Source organism: Tachypleus tridentatus, chromosome 4 (genome assembly GCF_004210375.1).
Source record: "Tachypleus tridentatus isolate NWPU-2018 chromosome 4, ASM421037v1, whole genome shotgun sequence".
NCBI lineage: Eukaryota > Metazoa > Arthropoda > Merostomata > Xiphosura > Limulidae > Tachypleus > Tachypleus tridentatus.
The window spans coordinates 61,183,404-61,208,908 of record NC_134828.1 but is presented as its reverse complement, the minus strand read 5'-3'; the positions used below and the strand labels follow the sequence as shown (position 1 = coordinate 61,208,908).

The following is a 25,505-nucleotide window of genomic DNA, read 5'->3' as shown; positions in this document are numbered from 1 at the left end:
TAACTTTTGAGAATTGTATATTATATCATATTACATAAGTTTGTGTTTGTTTGTAGTTAGCACAAAACTACACAATGGGCTATTTGTGCTCTGCCTGCCACGGATATCGGATATCGAAAACCAGTTTCTAGCATTGTAAGTCCACAGCCATACTCTTGTGCCAGTAGGGGAGAGATAAGTTTGTGTTTCATGTTTATAGCTCTGATATCTTAATTTTAAATTATCATATTATTTTATAATTATTAAGACCACCAGTAGCAAAAAATGTGACCCAAATTTAGAAATAAAATGTCAAAGCCAAAAAAAGAACTCTTTTTTTTTTCTGATTGAAAAATATACTCATAAATGAAATCTCTACCAGGAATATAACTATAGAAAGACAGAGACTATTTTGCCTGTGCTGCTTACCTTTGAATTCATGCTCAAATAAAGTGAATCATATTAACTGGAAACAAAAACATTATGCTGATAGTGGAGAAAGTGGAGTAATGAGATGAAGTGCAATGAGAGATCAAAATAAAATTAGATTAGAAGAAAGCAAGGTGTATTATATTGACTCTAGAGAAGATGAAAATGCTAAAGCCTTTAAAACCATTACTGCTATATACAGCTGTTTCTTTTTTAATGTTTCAAGTAGGGGTCTTAACATATTTTATGGTTCAGCTGAGAATATCTGTTCAAAGAAATCATTTTTCCTTTAACAAGTTAACAGTGCAGTAAAAGTTGACTTGCATAATTACAGGGCTAAATTGATTTGTAGGATGAAGCTGAGCTGACCATTACACAAACCAGATTTGTTAGAAACCAAAAGCTAATTTTGGTAACAGTATAACTAAAGCTAAATGCAACCTAATACTGAAATAATCCTGGAAAAGCACAACACTTTATTTGCTTTATGTATTGTCTGTGGACAATGATTAAATTAAAAATACCTGAAACTTAAGACAAGTTTTGATATGGTGAGCTGTTTCAGCATGTATAAAAGTCTATATGCTAATTGGAAACATAATCTAAAACCATCTCCCATTATTTAAGATTTTTAACAAACTAAGCTGTTTGTTTCATATATACAGCAGTTAGAAAATAAACTTTGGATATTTTACAGTAAAAACAAGAGGAAACTGTTAATTGTTGTGGCACTTGAAATTATTTCATGAAAGACTAGAATAAATTAATCTATGAAACTTTATTTTTCATTTCATTAGCTATATTGTTGTGTGCTGACTATATCAAGAGTGAGATAATCATATAATTGATTCAGTTTTATTAGTCCCAGGATCACCACCAGCATATCCTCAAAATGAAATTCTTTTGGGTAAGATTAAAGTAAACTAATCTATAATATGAGACCTTAGGTGTAGCACTTAAATACATCAATGGAAATGGTTTGACCATGAGAGTCCAAAACTGTAATTATATCTTAGATTTGTCAAGAGGTGGTGGAGCTATGAGCTAAACGTTTGTACTTTAAAATAAAAACATAGAGCCGTTTTATGAGCCATTATGTTATGGCTAAAAGCAGAACTTAACAGTCATCATAAAACATCTGTAATGCACGTAATTCATCTGTTTCCTGTTTTATGTCTTGCAAAATCTGTTTTTGTCAACAAAAAACAAAATAGTAATATATTTATTAGACCTGAAAACCAATTTCTCTCTAAAATCTTTTGTGACAAAAGTAACGAGCAACCACCATAGTTATATTTGCTTTATGTTATAATGTTTAAGTTTTAACTAAATCTGTGAATTTGTAAGTGAAGGACGAATCTAATTATTACATTTTTGATAATATTTAGTATAACAGTACCTCAGGTTTCTTGGGTAGGAGGATATTTCAAAACAAAATGTATGAGTCATTGAAGATGAATATTTGTTATTGTTAAATATGCAGGACTGTTCATTTTAAGTTCAATGCATACATATTTAGTTTATACTGTGTAAGTGTTAAAGTAAGTTATTTTAAAAGTGATAGTTATGGCAAGTTTATTTGTGTAACTGCTTAACAAAACATTTGTAATAAGTTGACATTGTGTTACATGAACCTTGAAAATTATTCTTGTTGCTTTAAGTGTTTATTGTTGCATCATAACATTTTATAGTTTGTAGAAAGTTTTTAGGCTTCAGTTGGGCAATATAGTGAGTTATTGAGAGATATAGTCAAATAGATCTGGACTATATTTGTAAGTTTAGCCATAATGGGTGTATAGTAAGGATTTTTAAAGTGTAATAATTACATATTTTACTGTAGTTAATAACAGAGTAAAGAAGAAGAATTTGTCTTATCAACTGGGTTCTAAAGTAGCTGAACATGTGTAGACTTTTGACATAAAAGAAAATTATTTGAAACTTTGAATGCAACTGTTATGGTAATTTTTGCAGGGTAATGTGAGTGAATTTGTCACTGATTGTATTGTGATAACAGAGTGGAGAAGAATAATTCATCTTGTCAATTGGATTCTAAAATAATTGAACTAGCCTGTGTAGGTTCTCCAGTAAAAGAGACTGTTATTCATATATCTAGATACAGTTGTGGTGATTAAGTATGTAATGAACATTTTTGCATACATATGATTTTTAAACAAACAGATTGTATGTTGGCAGTTTATTGCTGAAATGTATGGTTAACAAGTCACAGTCACTTACTGTAAAAAATCCTGGCCCACACATACATAAAAATCTGAGAGCTATAATCACAGAGCTATGAAAGTTAATTGTATTCATAATGTTAATTCTCCACAAATCTCAGGACTTGCTAGAAACTTTTATAATACTTATGAAGCATTTAGCATTCAAATAACTAAAATTTTTAATTTATTGGTATCCACGTAGCTCTGCTAATGCTAAGAAGTGGGAGATTGAATTACAGACTCTCAAAAACAATAACGTACGTTTGGCGGGTGCTCTACAAGAAAGTACAACTAATGTAGAAGAATGGAAAAAACAGTTGCAGACCCTAAAAGAGGAAAATACCAAAATGAAATCTCGAGTAAGAAGTTTTATATCAGCATATCTCATGGCTTTAAAAAGTAGTATATGGAGTAGTAATACTGTTAATATATACAAATATACACAATCCTCACCAGCACCTACTTCATTGATGAAAAAACATACAATTTTCCTTGCTCATTCTTTTACGAAATTAAGATTTTATTAAAATATCTTACCAGGTATGTTTTAACATTTATTTCTATGCGAATAATTCAAGTTCATACACGTGAGATAAATAATTCAATACAATAATTAAATATATTACTCAGTTTTATTTCTTATGATTTTGTCAACTGTGGATGAGAATGTGTGTGTGTGTGTGTGTGTAAATGGGTCACAACATGAATTGTTATATCAAAAGCCTGTTGCTAATAACCTGTAAAATGAAGAGCATGATTATATTTGTAGAAATGCCAAGAAAAGTATTTATCAAGGAGCTTCATCTTTAGCCCAGTATGGCCAGGTGGGTTAAGGCATTCGACTCGTAATCTGAGGGCTGTGGGTTCAAATCCCTATTACACCAAACTTGCTTGCTCTTTCAGCCATCAGGGCATTATAGTGTTACAATCAATCCCACTAGTCGTTTGTAAAAGAGTAGCCCAAGAGTTGGCAGTTGGTGGTGATGATTACCTACCTTCCTTAGTCTTACACTACTAAATTAGAAATGGCTAGTGCAGCTAGCTCTCGTGTAGCTTTGTGTGAAATTCAAAAATCAAAACAAACAGCTTCATCTTCAGTCTTAATGTCTTTTTGTTTTTATTACAAAAATAATAGTCAGAAATATGATGAATTGTATGGCATAATTATTAGAATATGCATGTGGAACCTTGTATTGTAGCCAACCAGCTTTTGAACTGAAAATTTTAAGATTCATTACAAGGGAAATTTAGTTATAACTATTGTTACTTTTTCTAGTATTTGTTTCAAAACCATTCCCAAAATTATAGATAGAGCTGTTAGCTAATTGTTTTGTTTTTTGTTATTAAGGCATACACATTGCTCGGTTACAATGTACCATTCTTAGAGGAATTTAAAAAATAAGTATCTCCAGCATCTCACTCTAATCTCTGTTTTTGCTATTCAGACAATATCCTATTTATTTATTTCCAAAGAAGTTTGCACAATAAGAATGTTAAGCTTGTTTATAGGCACTCATGTTGTGTGCTTATTTATGAAAAAATTATATTGGCATAAAAAGTGTTTCCATGCAGGATCTTACTTCAATAACTTTTTGTATTTAAACACCTTGTTTGCTTATCTCATTTTTTGAATTAGTTGGTATCAAAAGTATTTCTAGCTTTATAATCTAATCCAGAGTTGGTCAGTTATTGGAATTTGAAAATCAATTAACCAATGATCTCATTAATTGATTACATTAAACTAATAGATTATTCCTAACCCACCTAATATTAATCAAAAAACATTAATTATGATATATTATAATGGCAGTATTTTAATTTTTGGTAGTAGAAATAAATAAAAATAGTAATAATCAGAAACAAAATTTGGTTAGCTGATTATTATCAGACAAGTGCTACAATGGACAGCATCATGTTGGTTAGTTACAGAAATCAATTTTTTAATTATTTCTTTTTGTTACATTATAATATTTTAAAAGTGTCATAATATTACATGGTGTAATTAACTTATGACCCCTAACTAACCTGGAGATAGAGTGATATTTTATGTTTCTTAACAACAGATGGCAGCAGTGGTACATTATATATTATATTATATGTATATTATACTAGGGTGCGTCAGTGGATAAAGGATAAAAATTAAAATGTCCCATTTTTTTTGCTCAGTTGTGCCACTGCATGAGAAAAGAACATAGACAAAGTTTCATTTCAATCGCGAAGCATTTAGGGGTCGCGCATCCCTCGCAAAGTTCACTATTTTCCTTAAATTTACCCTAAATTACATTGTTAATGGTAATTAAATTATTTAATATTTATTGATTATACAATTAGCAAAAACATAAAAACTTGAAAGAAAAATTTATTTCATTGAAGTTTTATCTTGCCTGCCCTCTTCGCATTATGTTCGCCGATGTTCTTCTGCCACCTGAATCATATACTGAAATTGATCTTCGTTCTTGGTGCGGCCCTTTGCCATAAACTGTTGAATTAAAGCTACTCCTCTTTCAGCTGCGTCATTTGTCACAAAAAGTTTCTTTACTCTGTCCTTTCCTTATTTGTACTCTTCGGAGGCGCTCCACTCTTTCGGTGGTAATGATAAAAATGCGCTACTAATATCCAGATGGTAGAAAATTTTCTTCGTTGCCGAGTTAAAAATCTGGAAATTTTCTGGAAACAGCATTGCTTGCAGCATCAACTGTTAAACGTGGAATTGGCCTAGGAGATCCTTTCACGGTATTCATATTTGAGACCATCTTGAGTTTGTCGCTATTCGTTACACCGTCATCAAAGAGCGCAAGCCCAACTGCAACCTCAGATAAATACCATAAATGCCGATTCATTGCCTTTGTACCAACTTCCTTAATCATATGATTTTCATGCAATGCAAATTCCTTGAGTAGTGTAAGGTCCCTTCGAGCTGCCACGGAAGCATCCTTAGCTGTAAACCATGAGAGCAAGTAATGTTTAGTTATAAAGACACACAAATCGCCAAGTTTGCTGCAGAAATGTGCGTCAAATGAAACACGAGATGAAGCAGGCCGTGGTTGCAGTCTACCAAACTCCTCTTGGAACATCCAAATTTTTAGAGAATATATTGCTCGAGCCATCCATCGTGCACGATGTACAGCACCAGAAGTACGGAAAGAAACTGAAGAACGTCCGTGTGGAAGAGATCCAAGAAAAATGACAGCTAATTCCAAGAGCTCTTTATAATCGTCCCGTGGTTGATGAGATTGAAGGAGATTCTGACAAAATTGAATAATATCATCCTTCCAAGGCTGTATTTGGAGTGGCATTGCTTTTACTGCTGTTATGTACTTAGTTTTATTAATTTTAGGCCAGCAATCTCTAAAGTTTAAAAACAAAGTAATATCTGGACTTTTTGATGTCTCTATCACGAGAGTAGAGAATACAGTGCTCAGAAGAATCTCCAAAATGTGATGTCTATAGGCAAGGTGCAAGAGCTCACGTTCAAATAACATTTCAATCCTCAGACAGACGCCAGATTTGGATCCTGTATTGGTCGCCGTGGTGTCAAAGCAAAGCGATTTAATTCTGTCTTTTACATTCCATTCTACTAAAACTGATCCGATCTCAGAAGCTACTGAATTTGCATCCCCACTATCAATCTTGGGCACTGAAAGAATCTTCTCTATACCTTCACCTGAAACTAAAATTGCCAAACGTTCGATCTTCTCTCTGCCAACCAAGTCAGGCATCAGCTTACCATCCCAATGTAATGTCAAAGGAACGTTTGGAGAAAAACTTTCCTTCAATTCAGCTGCTAGAAGAGCACGGTTAGTAATTCGTTTCCTCCTTATGAGAAGAGAAAGTAAACGATTTTTCATTTTCTTCCGATGAGAATGAGTCCACCATTACGGCTGCTGATGTTGACGAGCGTTGTTCTTCCAACCATCGATCCCGGCGCCGTTGTTCCTCCTCCAATCTTTTTCTCTTGTTGGTTTCCCGAGCAACCCATTTTATGTCTTCTCCAACCATGCTTTCCGGCCGTCCTGGCTTGCGTTGCATAATAAGAAAATCTTTGTCTTCTTGGATTTTCATAAGGTGTAATGCATCTGGATGTGCTATGTCAAAAAGATTCTCTTGAACTTGACGCAACAACGGTTCCGGAAGCACGTTGTTATTTTGTGCGCATTGCGCAACCCCTAAATATTAATGTATTGGATTGATTTTTACGCTAGCATATTTTTTTCATTGAATAGAATCAAATTATAAGCGAGCGACTGAGTGTCACAACTTTTTGTTTTTTGACGCACCCTAATATTATACATTTCTCCACATTAGGCCATCTTGAAAGATCGTGGCTTTTTGATTGGGGCATTCAGTAACTGAAAGTATAGACAACTGAGTCCTATTTTATAGCCCTTCAACCTACCAAAATTAACTTGCTAGAAATTAATTTTATGCAGTTAGGTTTATTGCTACAAAGATTATTATTATTTTCATAAAGATTTTTGTTTATTCGTTTTTGAATTTTATGCAAAGCTATACTAGGGCAGTCTGTGCTAGTCGTTTCTAATTTAGCAGTGTAAGACTAGAGAAAAGACAGCTAGTCATCACCACCCACTGCCAACTCTTAGGCTACTCTTTCATCAATGAATAGTGGGGTTGACCATCACATTATAATGCTCCCACAGATGAAAGGGTAAGAAAATTTGGTGTGACAGGGATTCAAGCCTGTGACCCTTAGGTTATAAGTTGAGCGCCCTAACCTCCTATCCATGCCAGGCCTTTTCATTGAGAATGCTACATACAATACCAGAAATATTGCAGTATGGTTGCCAGAATTAAGGTATATGCTTTCACTTTGAACTTCACCTTGAAACACAACAAAGTGCTTAATAAAATATGATATTTTTGTGTTCTACTTATATTCTCAAAGAAGGACAAGGTAAGTCTGCTAAATAATGGGAGACTCATCAAGATATTTACTGCAAAATAATACTACATTCTCTGACTAACTGAGTTTGTGAGAAAAAATTAATGAAATTTATACTTACAACAAACAATCTTTAATCAATAACACAGTGCAAATGCATTTTATATGCTACAATGGACAGCTGCCCTCATGAAGATATAGGTTTGACATCATCCACAGCTTACTCAGATAAGGTTGTATGCAAGACTTAGTTATTTCATCAGTGTTAGGCTGATCCAGAGTGACTAGTGCTACATAACTGACTGGTCACTTCCAATAAAACATAAGAGAGTTATTACTTCAAGAGTCACCTGACTGCCAAAGTGAAAGTGAACTGTCTAATTTCACATGTTACAGGTGACTTTGTGGCCATCTGTCCCATAGAAAGACAAAAATAAAGTACTATTTTAGGCAATTGACAAAGAACAATAGATATCTAGTGTAACAATAACTTAATGACCTTCTTGATCAACCTATTATGTGCAAACTTCATGCTCCTATACAAATACATTTTTTTAAAGATTTCTTTATTAGTACAAGAAAGTAGAAAATACATGGTATGCTTATATGTACATATCACACTGGATACATCACTGGTTGATAACATGTGCTTACCAATTGGCTGAGTTGATAATTAGGATATAAGCCAGTATGTTTTTATTATGTTCAAATATTTAGTGCACACATGATTGTATAAATCATTAACTTCCATCCTGTATAAAATTTTAAATTTTATATTAATGGTCAAATGTAGTAACAAGAAAGTAAAATGTTTTGCAGAAATTCAGAAAGAAATATTTAATTCCCGATTAAAATGTGTTTCAAAGATTACTAATCATAATATATTTTGTACATTATCACTTGATTTATGGCATTTTGCAGTCTTCATTTTATCCAAAAACATTGTGAAGTGATTTGAAATCTTTATTATCCTGTTAATTTGTGAATAAACCTCATCCACAGTTCTACACATATTGATAATAAAATTTATTTTGCATCTGATATAGATACTTCACTTAGAAGCTGCAGGCGGAAACACACAAGCTTTAGCTGAGTTAACTCAGGAAGTTTTCAGTCTTCGAGCTAAAGGGGACACATTAGCAACAGAGGTGAAAAAAAAAGATAAGGTGCAGATATTCGTGGTGTAACATATTATAAATGAAGTGTTTACAATAACAGAAAATTATTTTTAGAGTTATATAAGTTATATAAAGTGAGATGTTTATATTGGAGTTCTTCATAAAGTAGTAAATATTTATTGTTTAGGGTCAGTTGGATTTTATTTCTGTGTATCATGAACACTAAGATTCACATCATATTATAGAAATGAGACTACTTTAGGTTATTCAGAATTAATGTTATCATAGAGATATATATTTGTGGAACAATAAGCTACAATACCAGATTTTCTAAAGAGAGTATTTTACTTTCTTTCCATAAATAATCATGTGATGTTAGAAAGTCTTGGCCTACACTGTAGTTCCTTTTCTATTCCAAACATTTGTTTTGTTGCAGAACAAAAATGTATCATTTTTCTACATTGAACTTTGTTGTATTGTTTTCTGTTATTGGGTGATTACTCTTGTATTATTCAGTAAAAAGAAGAATGTAAAATTCAATCTACTTGAATAAAACAAAAGCATATTACTTCTACAGTTAGAAGTTCCACTGTTTTATGTAATCACCCTTCATCATTAGCCTTAACAAATAATTAAAACTACATCTAATTCAAATAAAAATTCTAATTACTTTCCAGTTCTTTTGTATTGCTATGTTTTTATTAAAACACTAAAATTAACGTTTGTACCATTGAAACTAAACAAAACCACCAAACTTACTAACTAAACATCTCAATAATACTCAAGAATGGATTCATTTACTATATTTTTACTCTTAATTAAAACAAAACTTAAATGTTTTCATAAAATTTAGAAAAAGTTTCAGATGTTAAGCCATACTTATGTAAAATCTCCTTCCAATCAAACAATGTTGAAAATGATACATAATCTATAACTCTCCTCAATCCCTTGTTGTGAAATCGTTTGAACAGTCTCATTAAACAAAGGAACCAATTAAACTTTAGTTCTCATAATTAGCAATAAAATGAGTCTTAAGAATTACTAGTATTACTATTAATAAATCTAAACATTATAATAATTATCAGGTCAAATAGTTATAGCTGTAGAATTTTTGTAGTTAAACATGTTGGAAGGCTACCTGTCAGTGAATCCATCAGCTCATGGGCTAGTTTCTTTAAATAATGTACACATTACCTTAGTTTGTGCAAAATTTTGTATATTAAATTGAACTTTTTCCTTTAATTCCAGCTCTTATTCCTATTTTTCAATATCTAGTTAGCTTTTCTTGTTCCTTTGATCTGTTTGGAATCTAGAATTTATCTTCAGGGTATTGTTTTCTTGGTTTATTATCATCTGCTAATTCATATTCATGACAGCCTTGGTTATAATTTCCAAGATTTCCACACTTAGAGAAGTTTCCTTTCTCTGTTATACTTTTGGAGCAGTTTATTTATTTCTTATAGACTTTTGGATACAATTCTTGACAATGTGTCCTTTTCAAGTTTCAGTTGTGTAAAATTCTCTTAGGATAATAAGGTAGGAGCTGTAACATAACAAGGGACTCACCAGATTTTGTATTAAATAAAGGATAGAAAATATGTAATGTGCCTATATATTACAGTTGAAACACCTGTTTTTGCCTTTATGGTTTACATTTTCATTCTCAGTAAACAATTGTTTAATTAATTATTTGAGTCTTTCTAGACTATGCTATTTGGTTTGGTGACCCAGTAAGTTTTAATGGTGTTTAAGCTATTGATCTATGACTTTAATTGATTCAGGTTCCATTGCTAGCTGAATGACTTGCTTTATAAGGATGCACATTTATTTTGCTTTCGTTATTTGTTTTAAATCTTCATCCACCATGGCATCCATAAATTGGTTGCATACAAGCAAATCTGCCATTTCATATGGAGCATCTGGATAAGATGACTAGGAAAGTCTTTCTGCATCATCAGGAAGTTCAAATCAGGTCTTGTATTTTCTCCTTATTTTGCTTCCAAATTTTACTTTAGAAACTTATTTCTGATGTGGTGCCTCAAATCTGTTTATTTAAGCAATCACTAATGGCTAATAATTGTTATATATATATTACTTCTCTGTCTTTATTGGAATATTTCTTAATGTTGTTAAGGTTGGTCCATTTCAATAATCAGTAAGAAGAAGAACTTGCCTTTCATTGTTCCATTTATTCACTTTGGAACTTATTCCAAACTGTATCCAATGTGTCCAACATGAAACCTTTACATCATAATCCATTGGTTTCTTGATAAAGTAATGTTATTGAATTGCCTTTTTAGATCCCTTAAATTGATTAAGTATTTGTAGAGGTGGATTAGTCTAGGAAGACCCTGCATTTACAGAGAAGTAAAAGTAGGAGCAGATCTGATGGGCTCTCCCATCCCATATGAAATAGCAAATTAAGTTTGTGGTCAGAAATTTTGAGTTAATACAGATAGTGGCATAGCATTTTAATCCTTGTGTTATCCAGTTTGGTTACTAGATTGACCTTGATGTATTTTTATATATTTCCCAGAATTTCTTCAACTTTGTTGTTATAATTCTTTTGTGCTTCATTGATATTTTTTATACTCACTACATCTTGTTTTATAATCTTTTCATACATCTCATATAGTATTTTAATTTGAATATTTAAATTTTCCATGGTTTCTTGGGTCTTGTTATAGTTCTTCTGTACTTCACTAATATCCTTTCATACTTATTAGATATTTTTGTTAAAATCTTTCTGTACATCTCTTACGGCTTTCTCAAATTCTGTCTGTACATTTTTTATGATTTATTTTATTTTTTCCTTTGTTTCAATTGCTTTTTACATTTGTAATTTTTCTGTAAATCAATATCAGTCTTTTAATTCCTTTCTTAACTTCCTGTCTCTTGTTTTGTTTTTAAAATTTTTGTCTTTTTTTGTAACTGCTTTGGAGAATATTAATCATTAATCCATGTTCATCATGCTGCTGTATGATCCTGTATCTTACTCCTTTCCAGCCAAACAACAACATAAGTTTCTAAAAAAACCCTAGAATAAAAACAGAGCCTGAAACACTATTAAAAATAATTTTAGCTCTTTATTTCTTACCTTTTGTTCTTATTCAGGACATATTCATTTTGTTATTCTACAGGGTGTTCGGAAAGTCACTGTGCAGTTTTGTAATCATATGTCTATTCAGTCTATTTCAAGCCAGCAACTGATAGCAGTGTTTAGAAACAAAATAAGAAGGATCCAAGCCTGTATTGATGCCAACGGGGGTCACTTTCAACATTATTTATAATTGTCATTCATATTTACCTCCTGTATTCTGTATTGAAACATGTCTGTTAATAATTATATAAGTGCACAGTGACTTTCCGAACACCCTGTATTACAACTATATTAAAGACACAAATGTTTTACTGATTTCTATACTAAACTATACTCATACCTGTTATCTTTTTTTATTATATTATACCTTTATTGAAGACACTTATGTTTTACTGTTTCCTATTAAGTATTCAGTTAGTTGAATATTCATTACTTTTACACAGCATTATTGAAGACAGAAAATATTCATTTTTACTAATATTACAGTTTTGGAGAAGACACACATAGTTTAGTATTTTTTACAATACTATTAATGTAAATACAGGTAGTTAATATATTTTTATATTCCAGTTTTCTGGAAGTAGCTATTTTTTTATTAATGCATTATGTCCTCTTAAAAATACAATTAATTTCTTTTTTACATTACTTTAGAGTATTATCAAAGACATATGTGTTTAATTGAATATGCAGCTGTTTCATTATTTTTTACTTTAAACCCTTTTAGAAACACTTGTAGTTATTATTTTTCACACTCCAACTTTGCTAATTACAAAACATTTTCATTGTATCTTGTGCTACAGCTTTATTGAAGACCCAGCTGATTCTTTATTTCTTACATTACTGCTTTATCTTCTAAATGAGAATATTTTTAGTAACCACTTCATTACTTCTAATCATATGATTTCATTTAAGACATAGCACTTTATTATTTTTTATATTGTGGTTTTATTGGAAATACTACTGACTGTTTCTTTTCAATCTTACTACTTTGTTTTTAAAATGCACATTGTTCATTATTTTTGACAATGCAACTCTTGATTCACAAACATCTGTTTTAATATTTTTAATAATACTAATTTACTTGTTTGTTAAATTGCATCAGTTTTGAAGATATCAAAAGTCCTTTTTTTACATTACTGCTTTATTCTTGATATAGTTTATCCATGATTTCTATTATTACTTTATGTACAATCCAGTTACTAAATTAAATAATTCTAGCATTTCATTAAAACACCATTTGAAAGCAAACATTCACTTATAAAATACATAACTATAACATCACTTTCAACAGAACAAATAACAAGCTTTGTAAGTTTATCATTACAATGATACTTAAAAAAATAATAATCTGCCAGAAGTGTTCAAAGATCCTTGAACATGCTACATGCCGCATCAATCAAACTTTAAAAACTAGCCCAATGAGTAGAAATAAAACGTCATTAATTAAGTAAACTCGTTAGTCAAAGTTTCAGCATGATGCACAAATCTTGTGAATTATCTTAATTTCACAAAAGATAAATTATAGGTTTCTGTAAGTATCAAAAATTAATACTTGAAAAAGTCAGTTTTTGATCAAATAAGATCTAACTTGAAGAGACCATTCAACAGTATCAAGAACTTAACAGGTTGACTTCTGTAAAAAAAACATTTAACAAACATCAAATGGCCTAAAGTTATCACAAAAATTTACTTTATCAACTTTATACTGACTACTGTACAGATAGTTGAGAATGTTATGTTAAAATAATTTTAAATATGCAAAACCACAAGTTACATGATAGCTGTAACCAATGTAAAATGGCATGTATCAGAATAACATCTGATCATATGCAGTTTGTAAGTAGTACAATATCGTGAAAAATTGGTTGCATTTGGGAAGGGTATGAAATAACTATTTCTAACTCACAGTTTTCATACATTTGCATCTTAAAGACAGGAATATGCTTTGTACCAAATGACTTTAGAAAACAAATAGTGATCAAATTGCAGCACCAAGAGCCTCCAAAAAGAGACCTTCAACAAGTTGTGGTAAGCAAAGTACATTGTTTTGTAACAGATGATGATTCAAAAACACAAAGGTCAAAGCTCTTTATGTTCCACAGCAAGGCAGCAGTAACAAACATGATAAAAAGGTTCTGTGTTTGGAAATGTAGCACAAGTTGCTTCCTTGACATATTCAAGAAAGGAAGACCAACTATAGAAAAATGTATAAACAGTACCTGATGAGGGAAAAATGACAGTATATAGAGACACTTGACAAACTGTATGTGTACCTTGAAAACCATAACAAATCTTGTGTCATTTTCTAGTGGTCAGTGAGTGAAAGAAAGTCTTAAAAGTTCTATGACATATGTTGAGAAATGTTTCAAATGGATTTATTATCATGTCTGAATATTATGCAAATGACAAATTAATGATTTGGAGAATGGATACAAAGTTCAAGATGAAGTCTGATTACTGTCAGCCCAATGTTCAATTGACCCTTGTTATTTACCACAGAAGTACCAGTTTTGTAAGCAAATAAGATCAACAAGGTATAGGTTCACCATGATAAAGTTTTCAATCATATATCCCATTTAGCCATCTCATACCTCAAGCAGCTGGAGAATGAAACAAGCATTTGTGCTACTCCATATGAAGACATATCAGTCACATTGCCAAATGCAGTGTTTGTGAATTTCTGTGTAACTGGACTGTTGAAACACCTGCTAGGAATCCATTATAATAATACTCTACATAAATGCCAAAAATTGAGCAAAGAAGAATGGTGTACATTAGACTTAACACACTTATGACTGAGCCTTTTGTAATGGAAACTATGCTACAAGGCTATAGTAAAAATGTACAGTAATCAGATAGAGCATGAGTAGATGTAGCAACATAGACTAATAATGTGAACAGGTTTCAATTTTTTTTAATATAATATACTCAATTATCTATATTAACTGTAGTCATACAAATGAAGGGCTGTTGTATGTAAACTCTACATGATTATGAATACTTTGGGAAAGCTGTAATACAAGAACTATATCATACCAAAATAATTTGCACTATATTGATTGGTGTAAAACATATATTGGCACTAAAACTTTCACTAGTTTTGACTTGATGATGGAATATCGTATTGAATGAGGCCAATAAGCAAATATGCCAGTTGTTCTGTGTGAGAATTGTGAAGAACTGTAGTTGGGGTGTTACAATATTGATTTGATCTTTAAATTGGGCTTGTCCAGTGTTTTGTATCCATATTTACAGATCTAACTGAACACCATCCAGAACCATGACAGATAACTACTTAATAAGCTTATCTATTCTAATAAGATAGCACTCCCTGCTCCAAGTATGAACGACCCATTTCAGATTTCAAAGAATTAGTATTAGAATTTTGGAATGACTTACCCAGAGCAAAAATATTAAACTGTCTTTCAATCTATCTGGATGAGTTTATTTGAATGATTAAAATACAACTTTCCAATTTTCATCAAGTAGTCAAGCTTTGGGAATGAAGTGGGGACAAATTTCCCCATATGTATTAAAACTTAGAATAGATTATTCCTTTCAGAATAGGTTAAGTATGGTAAAACACTGTTATAAAACGGCAACAATTGAGACTTCTTTCCATGAAAACGTGAAGATTTTTTAAACAGTACAGTGTATTTGTTCATCAGTTACAAAACATACATTAGTTTTAACACTTATTCATAATAACATTAAGATTACTTTTAGTTAATAACTTTGTAATAACTATTACAGGATAGGACATCTGCTAGCACTAAATGTAAAATCAACAGATGCTTAAGAAAAAAATTAGTTGATCCAAGATTTACTTGTTTAATTTTTTTTCTGCATTCTTCAAGCGTTCATTATCCAGTAGAGGTTACCAATACATTTTCTTATAGTTAAATAGTACCACTAACTCTACAGTTGGTTAGTTATTACTCATTTTCTAGGTAAGTTATAAAAATCTTTACTGGATCTTAATGTTTTATGTTGATAATTTGATTGATTCTCATACAGAAATTAGTTTATGTGACAGAAGCTTAGAGATTTCTTATTATATATCTTGTTCTTTATATGGAACAACAATTACTGGTATGCTAATATTAAATCTAAGTAAAAAACTTCATATAACCATGAAGATATCCCTGTTAATTTTGATGTATATTGCTGAAGTGAGATAGTGGGTTACTTGTGTGTTTTTGTGCCAGTGGATTTCTTACAAATACATGTGTTTATCTGCAACACTGAAGTCATCAGCTAATAGGTTTTATAATTTATTTTTGCCTGAGGATGATGCAATCTGAAATATTTTTATTGGTCTACACCACCAAAATTGGCTTATGAGTTAACTAATTTATATTTACCTGAGGATGATGTAATTTTAAATATATCTATTGGCCTACAACAGCAGGTTAATGGCTTATCTAACTTGTTTGCACATTAGTACATTGAAGTATGTGTCAACTCTTGGTATATTTTTAGATTTCAATTTTTGCACCTGATGACAATTTTTGCATTATGCTTATTTTGCTTGAAGTCCATGCCAGGAGCTGTTCTTAATACACTTTAATTTTTTTTATGTGCCTTGTGTCAAGTTAAGTCTCTAAAAGTTTTCATATGATCATCTTGATAAATTTAAAAATTTAGTTTTGCTCAAAAAATATTAGTTATTTGTTTACTAAAGTTAAAATTACTGGACTGACATATGAAATTCTGTTGTATCATGATATTTTTCTCTGAACATCCTTTAATGGACTGCCAAATTTAAGCTTACTAAATAATTTTGATGGAAACTTTATGGTAACTGTATTATTTTATTCTCCTCACATAATATAATTTGTTTCTCAACTTATGAGTTTCAGATAATTTTCACAGAAGCTATAAATATACTATGAAAATTTTAGTTCTTTTACATGATGTTAGCTTTTGATTGCCTAAACTAAGTTTTTCATACAGTTTTGATAGAAACTTTATGCTGTATTATAGAATTTAACTTGCACGTCTGATATCAACATGTTTTAATCTTCCAGGAACTGGAATGCTTAAGGAAGAAATTAGATGGGTCTCCAGCATTAAATATAAAGGCAGAAGAAAAACTTAAGGTATTTTTTTTTTATTTTCAGATTCTTGGTTAAGGAGAGGACAACGTTCCTTAGAAAGTGGCTTTGCTCTAGAACAAAATTAAGAAAGGAACAAATTAGTTTTCTGAAAAATGAAAACAGTTTTTTTTTCTTGGGAAGCACAGAAGGAAGTGAATGTTTTTATGGTGTAAAAGTACTAAGCCTAATATTCCACACCACTTCTTATTAGTGATACATATCCTTCATTTTTTCAATTCATATCTCAGATGGTATGATTGGTTTACTTAAAGCTTTTACATACAGGAATTATTTATACAGTGTATGCATCTCTTGTTTCTTCTGTCTGAGCTGTGTTACTGATCTGTAAACCTAACATGTGAAAATTGTCACTTTTTCTATACATTTTTTTATTATTTGTTCACTAAGGTTTTTTTCCCTTCAAATCTGTTTAATTCCTTTGATTTGATTACAGTATCGCATTCCATTATATTTTTTTATACAAAGTTGGCTTTTAGTTCCTTGTGCCTCATTTGTTCAGAACAAAATCTCTTTAATAAAAGAGCTAAACTTGGAATTGTGTTCATAGTCAAGATACCATTGAGAGGTAAAGTTGTAAATGATATAGGTATATTGGTCAGTATCTGATTTTAACTCTTACTTCTGATGATGGTAGCATAGCGTGCTGCCAAAAATATAATTTTTTTAAAGACTGTACCCCATTTTCAACAAAGCTAATTTTATTGCTATACAATTTGGTGTTGCATGTTTAAAAAAAAAATTCTGTGCACAAGTGCTGTTCAATTTATTTATTCCTGATCAAAGCTTCCACTTGGAGGAAGTTTGTGTCTGTTTACTTACTTATGAACTTAGTGTTTGGAAATCATCATATCCAAAATACTATGACTAGCTTGGTATAAGTGTTCAGACCCAGGGAGTTCTTATCTGTTGTGTGCATTATCTGAACTGTGTGTCTTGATTCATGAACTTAATGTTTGTTCTACTTCCCCATCATACTGTAAGCCTCATCTAGGTATCTTAGTGACAAATGATATAGCATCAATAATTGGGAGGTTGTTTTTTATATAAAGTCTTCTATTATAGTCATATATTATATAAACACAAAACAACATGTTTAGTAGTATAATTGCAAGTAGATTTATATCCTATCACTTTAAATCAAGTAGGTCTCATAAACTTAATGGAGATTTGAAAGTTACAGCTGAAAGATCTTAAATTTTGTTTTTCATGAAAACTATATGGTAGGTTTTTAGTACAACATAGAGGATGACACCTATTGGGAAGAAAGTGTTTATTCAATTAGTGTTTATCACTAAATGAAGTTCTGCCTGAATTTTTATTAACATCTAGAAAATTTTCAAGTGATTTGGAAATGTTGATTGTGAATTTTATGAACTCAAGAGTTAACATACTAAATATGATTAACTCACCCCCTAGTGGCACAGCACTATGTCTGCAAACCTACAATGCAAGAAACCAGGTTTCAATACTTATAGTAGGCAGAGCACAGATAGCCCTTCATGTAACTTTATGCTTAATTGCAAACAAACAAATTTGACAACTCCATCTACAATATAGGTATATGTTAATTTCATATTAAAATCTATAACTGCTTGTAGGAATATGTTCTTAATGAAGCAGAAAAGCAAAGAATTAGAATTAATAATTGAAATTAAAATATAGAAATCTAGATTGAAACATAACATGTTATGCTTTTTTCTCTGTGGTTTTTAAGACTAGCCTAGATATTTTCTTTATACATACATACATGCACACACACACACACATATATATATGTATATGTAATGTAATTAAGGTGAAGGCAGGATAAGTTATGAGCTCTTTATTAACATTGTTAACAGTACTGAAGAAATATTATCTCTGAGAAAGGAGTTAGTAAACACTCCAATACTGAAATAATAATAATGCAATCACAGTATCATTACTGAACAGTAGTTAAATCAAAGCAAGGTGCATTTTCAGACAAAATCCCAAAACTGTAGGACACATTATGCATAATTAACAACTGAAATGCTGAATTCCAAGGAAGAAAACCAAGCACCCATGAGAGAGATCAGAATTCTATTAAATTTGTCGAGGTCTAAACCTTTTAGAGAATTTAAATACTTATATACCTCCAGACCTTTGAAAGTTTAATATTGCTATGACATTCTATTAACTCTTAAAAGAATCCTTGTAGAATTATATAAAGAGGAACTCCAACTGTGGCCAAGACTTCCTATAAAAGAACCCAAGGACAAGGTCTGGAACAAACATTCTTAAATTAAAAACAATAACATAAATAAAACAGACAAACATACCAAATGTCACATGAAAAACATAATACAAGTATTTAACCCAATTTTTTAGATGTAGTTAAAGTTGTTGCATGTACATCATCGTGTATATAAACAGTAAAAATGTGATGAACATTTATAAATAATTAGTATGCTGATTGGACAAAATAGTAGCAATTCAAGGACAAATAAGGCAAGATAGTAGCACCACAAGGATCAATAGGGAAAAAGAGAAGCATTTTGAAGTCAGATTGGATAGAATAAATCCATGAAAACAAGTTCCTTCATTATTTCTGTCACAAGATTAGGCATTATTGTTCAGTGCTGCTCTCTGTATTCAAACATTTCTTTTATGCATGCCACAAATTTTCCACTTTATAATTGGAAAATTTTAATATGTCTGCCATGCAAATCATAATACATCACTTCTTAACCAATAGGAGCATGGTCATTCATGTGACACATATGGCTTTTTCTACACTCCTCTATCGAACCATCACTTCTTGTTTGGCAGCTGTTGAATACAGACATTTTATTTTTTGTTTCACACTTTTCATGCAACACTTCATTTAATTTTCACTTGATGTTGTTCCCTTTTTATACACTTTAAACCCAATTTATTGTTGTTCTATTATTGCACTAAACCATTTAATGTGGATTTTGTGAGTTATGGATTCCAAATTCAAGGGTACTACTTCAGGTGTCACATCACTGACCAGTGTTTTGTCTCAGACATCAGCTGCAGGCAACCTGATGATGGATCTTTCTTCTTTTATATGTCAGGAGATTGAAGATTACATGGGACTACCCTTTATCCCCTGACATTGCCCATGATCCTCATGATTCTGCTGAAATCATTCAGGATGACAAAGATTTTGATAATCTTTTTCCTCTGTCAGAGTTTGTTGTTCTTTTCCAATTCCAGCCTTAAAATTTCCCTACGGCTTCACAAACTTTGTATTTCAGATTTGTGATATTTTATCTCTTTCCCAATATACCTTACTCCCCTCATTCTTCCTTCTTGCATGAGCATTCTTCTCAGCTATATATTGAGTATTTCTTTCCTTTCCTGATACTTGGGTCAATATGGATCACCTTCTCTTCCAGTTAAGTGAAGGAATCAGTATGTTACACTTCCTAGAGCCTCTGACCAATATGTTCTTTCTTACCACCTTGTAGATGTTTTGTTTCTGAATCAACAGCTGTTGGGTTCCTCTTTAGGAGATGGCTCCAGAATCTAACATTAATTTCACACATGTCCAATATTCTCACCTTGTCTTACCCTTAACACCCTTCTCATATATTTTTCTTCCAAGTGTCTACTTTTGGAGGCCCTGCACAGAACTCTTGAGGGATTTTCTACTAAGACCCTTCACATTAGCCTGCATATTGTCCTCAGCACTCACATTATATTTGTGGTCTCTTTGTTGTTTGGATCTTATAGGTCAGGACTTAATTTTGGCTTGTCAATTTACCATCCATTTTTCTTAGTGACTTATTTCTTATTTCTTTTCTTAGATGTTATGACTTCGATACTATCACTGACAGTATCAAGCTGTGAGTAACATCAACTCACCAAAAGTCCACCCCTTCTAATTTTGTGGCCTGTTTATCTTGGTGAAAGACTTCTATGCCACCCATTCCTGTTTCTTGCTCTTCATCATCCCACCCATTACCTGTTGCTTTGACTCATGGTACTTCTTTTTGTCAGGGCCCTCAGTGACATACCACCCATCACCAACAGTGCTCAACCATTGGATTTTCTTCCTTGCTGGCTTTCCTTTATCGATGATCAATGGGTAACTCAGGTTCTTTTGGAGAATTTCACTATCAAGTTCCTTTCCCACCTCCCATTTCTCCTTAACCTGCATCTGTCAGAGATGGTTCTCAAATTACTTTAGCAACAGGCTATGGAATTGGTTTCCCATTCCTCAGAAGGTTTTTGTTTAACATCTTTTCATCATTCCAAAGAAAATTGTTGATTGGAGACCAGTCATCAATTTATCATACCTTAATCACTTCATCACACTACCTAAGTTCACTATGAAGTCATTTCTCTCCCTGAGGTAGGCATTTTCTCCAGGGTCATGGATGACAAAAATCGATGATTACAATGCTTACTTCCAAATCCTAATTACAGTTCAATTTCAACCTTATCTTCAGTTTGTTCATTTCAGAATAGTTTACCAATTTTTGACATTCCTCTTCAGGCTTGCCTTGGCCACAAATATGTTTTGATACATTGTTCATGTCTTTATGGAAGGTATTTCACCATTACATGGATGACTGGCTACTTTTAGCTCGTTCTGAGCAGAAGTCAATCACTCACACTCAACAGCTCCTTTTTGTAGCAGCTCAAGTAGGCTGGTTAATCAAATTGGAGAAGTAAGCCCTTTGACCAACCTAATATTTAGTATATTTGGAGATTTTCTTTGACACCAAGAGCAATCAAACTCTACCTTCTCCTTTACATCTATGTTCCATGGAACTTTTAGTTCATCGTTCCATCTTAGTAACTTATGCAATGAAATTATAACCTCTTTAGACTTGTATTCAGTATTTCTGTACAGACAACATTAAATCCTACTTGTTCTAGCACTAACAACAGCACACTGCCTGGATGGTTTAAGAGACTGATCAATCACTACATCAAAATCCCTTTCTTTCTCAATACTGTTAAGGTTATTCCCATCCAAATTATACTTATAATTTAAATTATGATAACTCACATGCATTATCTTGCATTTATTATAATTAAAACCCATTTGTCCAACTCACTAAATGATCTAAATTATCTTATAAAGCAGAAGCATCTTCTTCATGACCAGTAACTTTTAGTAATTATTGACCATTGCTCCATCTATGCCATTGATGTAAATCAAAGATAGTGCAAGTCCTAAGACTGAGTCTTGAGGTACCAACTTTTAACATTAATCCAGTTTGACTGAACTCTATTTATAACAACCTCCTACTTTTTTCCATCCAACCATTCTTCTATACAATTAGCTAACTTTTCTTACAAGCCTTTTATGTGGCACTTTGTCAACTGCTTTCTGCAAATCTATATACACCACATATATACTCTTACCCTGATCTACATAACTAGTAACCTGTTCTAAGAATATCAAAAGATTTATAAAATAAGATTTTTCTTTATTGAAATCATATTGATAATTCAATAAAATTCTATATTTTGTTAAATGTCTTTACAAAGTACAGGGTGTTCAGAAAGTCACTGTGCAGTTTTGTCTGTTAATAAATATATAAGTGCACAGTGACTTTCCGAACACCCTGTATCTTTCATCAGACATTACAGAACTTTTCCCACCAGTGATGTAAGTTAATAGCCTATAATTATTTGGACAGTTTTTATCACCTCCCTTGAAAAGAGGAATAACATTAACCAACTTTCAATCCTCTGGCATGTGCCAACTATTCAAGAACTTACAAAAAATTATAGGAGGTAGCTCACATATCCAATGTGTAACATCACCTTGGGAAATATAATCTGATCCTGGAGTCTTATCCTTCTTTTAAGTTTCCCAAGCCCAGAATTCATGTGATCATCTTGTACAATCTTGCTTACATCTGTCAACTGTTCAAAATGAAGAATACTACTTAATTCATCATTAGTAAAAACTCAACAAAAAGCAAAATTTATTAACCCAGCCATCTCATGATCATCAGATATTAGCCTTCCTCTATCATCCCTCAAATGTAATACCTCCATCCAAACATTTTGATTACCATTAATGTATTTAAAGAAATTCTTACTGTTAATTTTTACATTTTCATCAAATCATTCTTCACACCTCCTTTTTTGATGTCCTAATTTCCTGTTTGACCAATCTTACTGATCCTCTGTAATTTTTAGAAAAATTAAACTCCCATCACACCAGCTTATTTAAATTTTTTAAATTTGGGACTAGTTTTAAACTACCTTTAACAGTATTTCCATAATACTCATCTTTAAACAAGTTATTAACAAATATTCAGAAGAATAACAAAATAATCAGAATTAATAAAATAACTTACAAGACTTTGTGTCTGAAAGTATTCAACAGTTTAATTGTTCTAAAATTTAACTCAAAGCTAAATTTTAGTTTAAAACCCAGAGATGTCATTTTGTGAGGTGTGATGACTCCCTCCTAAAACTCAGGAAGAGCCCTAGATTGCAGTTTCTAGTCAAGCCAGATTAACACATATGTATGTAAGTTGCTCCACAGGGTAGGTTTACCAACTGAATTGGGGAGAGCAATATGAGATCACCCTTCTTTGTCCTCCCCAGGCCTTTTGCAAAATGGTACTTCTGAACAAAACTGCTTTTTCATAGATCTATTTTTTAAAATGAGTGGGATGCTAATATCATCAAAGAATTTTATATAATTATTAATATAAATTCTGAAATTAAAGTTAATTTTACCACATTGTCTGAAACCCAAATATGCACAGTGTTAATTTATGATTTAATCAACAGAGACTATTAAATCTTGAAAGATCATAATGATATATATATATATTTCTATTCTGTTAGTTTATGTGATGAATATGAAGAATAGTAACAAAAACATTTTTTATGGAAAGATTTGGCTTCAGTATTTATGTACAAAGTTTCCATTTTTAGGTTTTTCATGAGTTTTTAATTTATAGTAAGATCATAATATATTTGAAATGTTCAACCTTTGATTAACTAAAAGGCTAAGATTGTGAGGCAAGTTATAGAATGTTTACCAGTTCCAAAATTTATAACTTTTCAAACATAAATATTTTATAGTATACAATTTCCTAATCTGAATGGTGATTGTAAATGGTTAACCAGATTCTATTATAAGTACTTTTATACCTATGACTGTAAGTGATAAATCTCCTATGAATATTATCAAGAAATTACACAAAATATTGCTTAAAAAAGGTAAGTTTTCAAGTCCATCCAAATTATTTTATCAGAGGTATATGTTTAAGTAATTAATATAACAAAGTATCAATAAATTCTTATTTAAAACGTTCTTTAGAACCATTTTAAATGTTTATTGTTGTAATATTTTGTTTTCTTCCAAAAGCAAAATGCATTAAACTCACAACGTATTAATTATGTTTGTATATTTAGGTATTGCTTCTTGAAAATGAAGGACTCAAAACAAGAATTGCAAAACTACAAGAACAAATTAATACTACTAAAGCTACCAATAGCTCCAAAAGAGGAACACTTGAACAACTGAGCCAGCATCTTGCTCAGACTCTTCAAGAATTCCAAGATATTCAACAGGAATTGGCTAGTTTTCTGTATTCTTGATATATTATCTTCAGGATTTTAGTCCAGAAGTGTTTCAACTTTGTAGTATCATACCATTTACTTTTGGTATTCAGTTCTTTTTTTCTGAACACTGCAGTGCAATCACTGTTTGTTAATGAAATGAAATTTAAAACTTTATATGTGTTGTAAGAGAATAAGACATATGAATCTTAGGGAAAGTGTTTTTGTCTGCATCAAATTGCCAGTCATTGTGGATTTTATAGGTTAAATGGTATTTGAAACAGTTAATGATAATTTGAACAAAAATTGTGTATTTTATTTTAGTATAACTTATGAATTGTGAAACACCATCAAAATGTAATTTTCAGCATGTAGATGGTAATTTAAGTATGGTTTAATATTGAATGATATTTATTGTACTTAAATTAGGAATTGTGTATATCAAGTTAAAAAGCATTGAGTGACTGGATCATTGTTTGAAGTTAGCTGTTTTTTTCTAAGCTCTAGAAATACATGATTTTGCCTAAAAAGTTTTATATAAATATAATAATATAATTTTTTTACTGCCTGTGACTAATTCAGTCATCTAGCTCCAACAAATTATAATAATGTAACATTATTCTATTTAACAAAATTTTAAGTATGTGAATTCCTACTATCCAGAGATATTATTTAAATACTGTGTCATTAGTTGTTAGAATACTGTAACTAAAAGAGATTTTGTCTTGAAAAATCTTAGTGTTGGGTGGAAACTGTATTAATAGTTATAATTAAATGAAACAAGCAATCACTCAATATTTTAAAAACCCTGAACACTAATTACTGTGGTCATATATATAATCATATAAAGCCTCAAATTTCGATATTATTGCTCACATAGACTCTAACCATTATCTATATAAGTGACCTGACTTTGATTGTACTTTTTACATAAATTGCGTGACCATAATTATATTGCTCATGTAATTGACATAATCTTGGATTGTACTACCCACATAAATTATTTTGATTGTACTACCCATATAAATTATTTTGATTGTACTACCCACATAAATTTACTTGATTGTACTATCCATATAAATTATCTTGATTGTACTACCCATATAAATT

General features: G+C 31.2%; 1 protein-coding gene across 12 annotated transcripts in view; it reads left to right on the top strand.

Annotated features, from left to right (window-relative positions):
* The window catches only part of LOC143249246 (homer protein homolog 2-like), a 262,984-nt gene extending 238,030 nt beyond the window's left edge, over nt 1-24,954 (top strand). For 11 of the 12 annotated variants that reach the window (XM_076498754.1, XM_076498753.1, XM_076498751.1 and 8 more), the window contains 4 exons: nt 2,830-2,986; nt 8,574-8,693; nt 16,776-16,847; nt 24,249-24,954. In XM_076498754.1, the coding sequence (XP_076354869.1) occupies nt 2,830-2,986; nt 8,574-8,693; nt 16,776-16,847; nt 24,249-24,434 (535 nt within the window). In that variant the 3' untranslated portion in view covers nt 24,435-24,954. The remainder of the gene's footprint in view (nt 1-2,829; nt 2,987-8,573; nt 8,694-16,775; nt 16,848-24,248) is intronic. The other variant, XM_076498752.1, reaches the window with a different exon arrangement.
* Nucleotides 24,955-25,505: the final 551 nt, after the last annotated feature.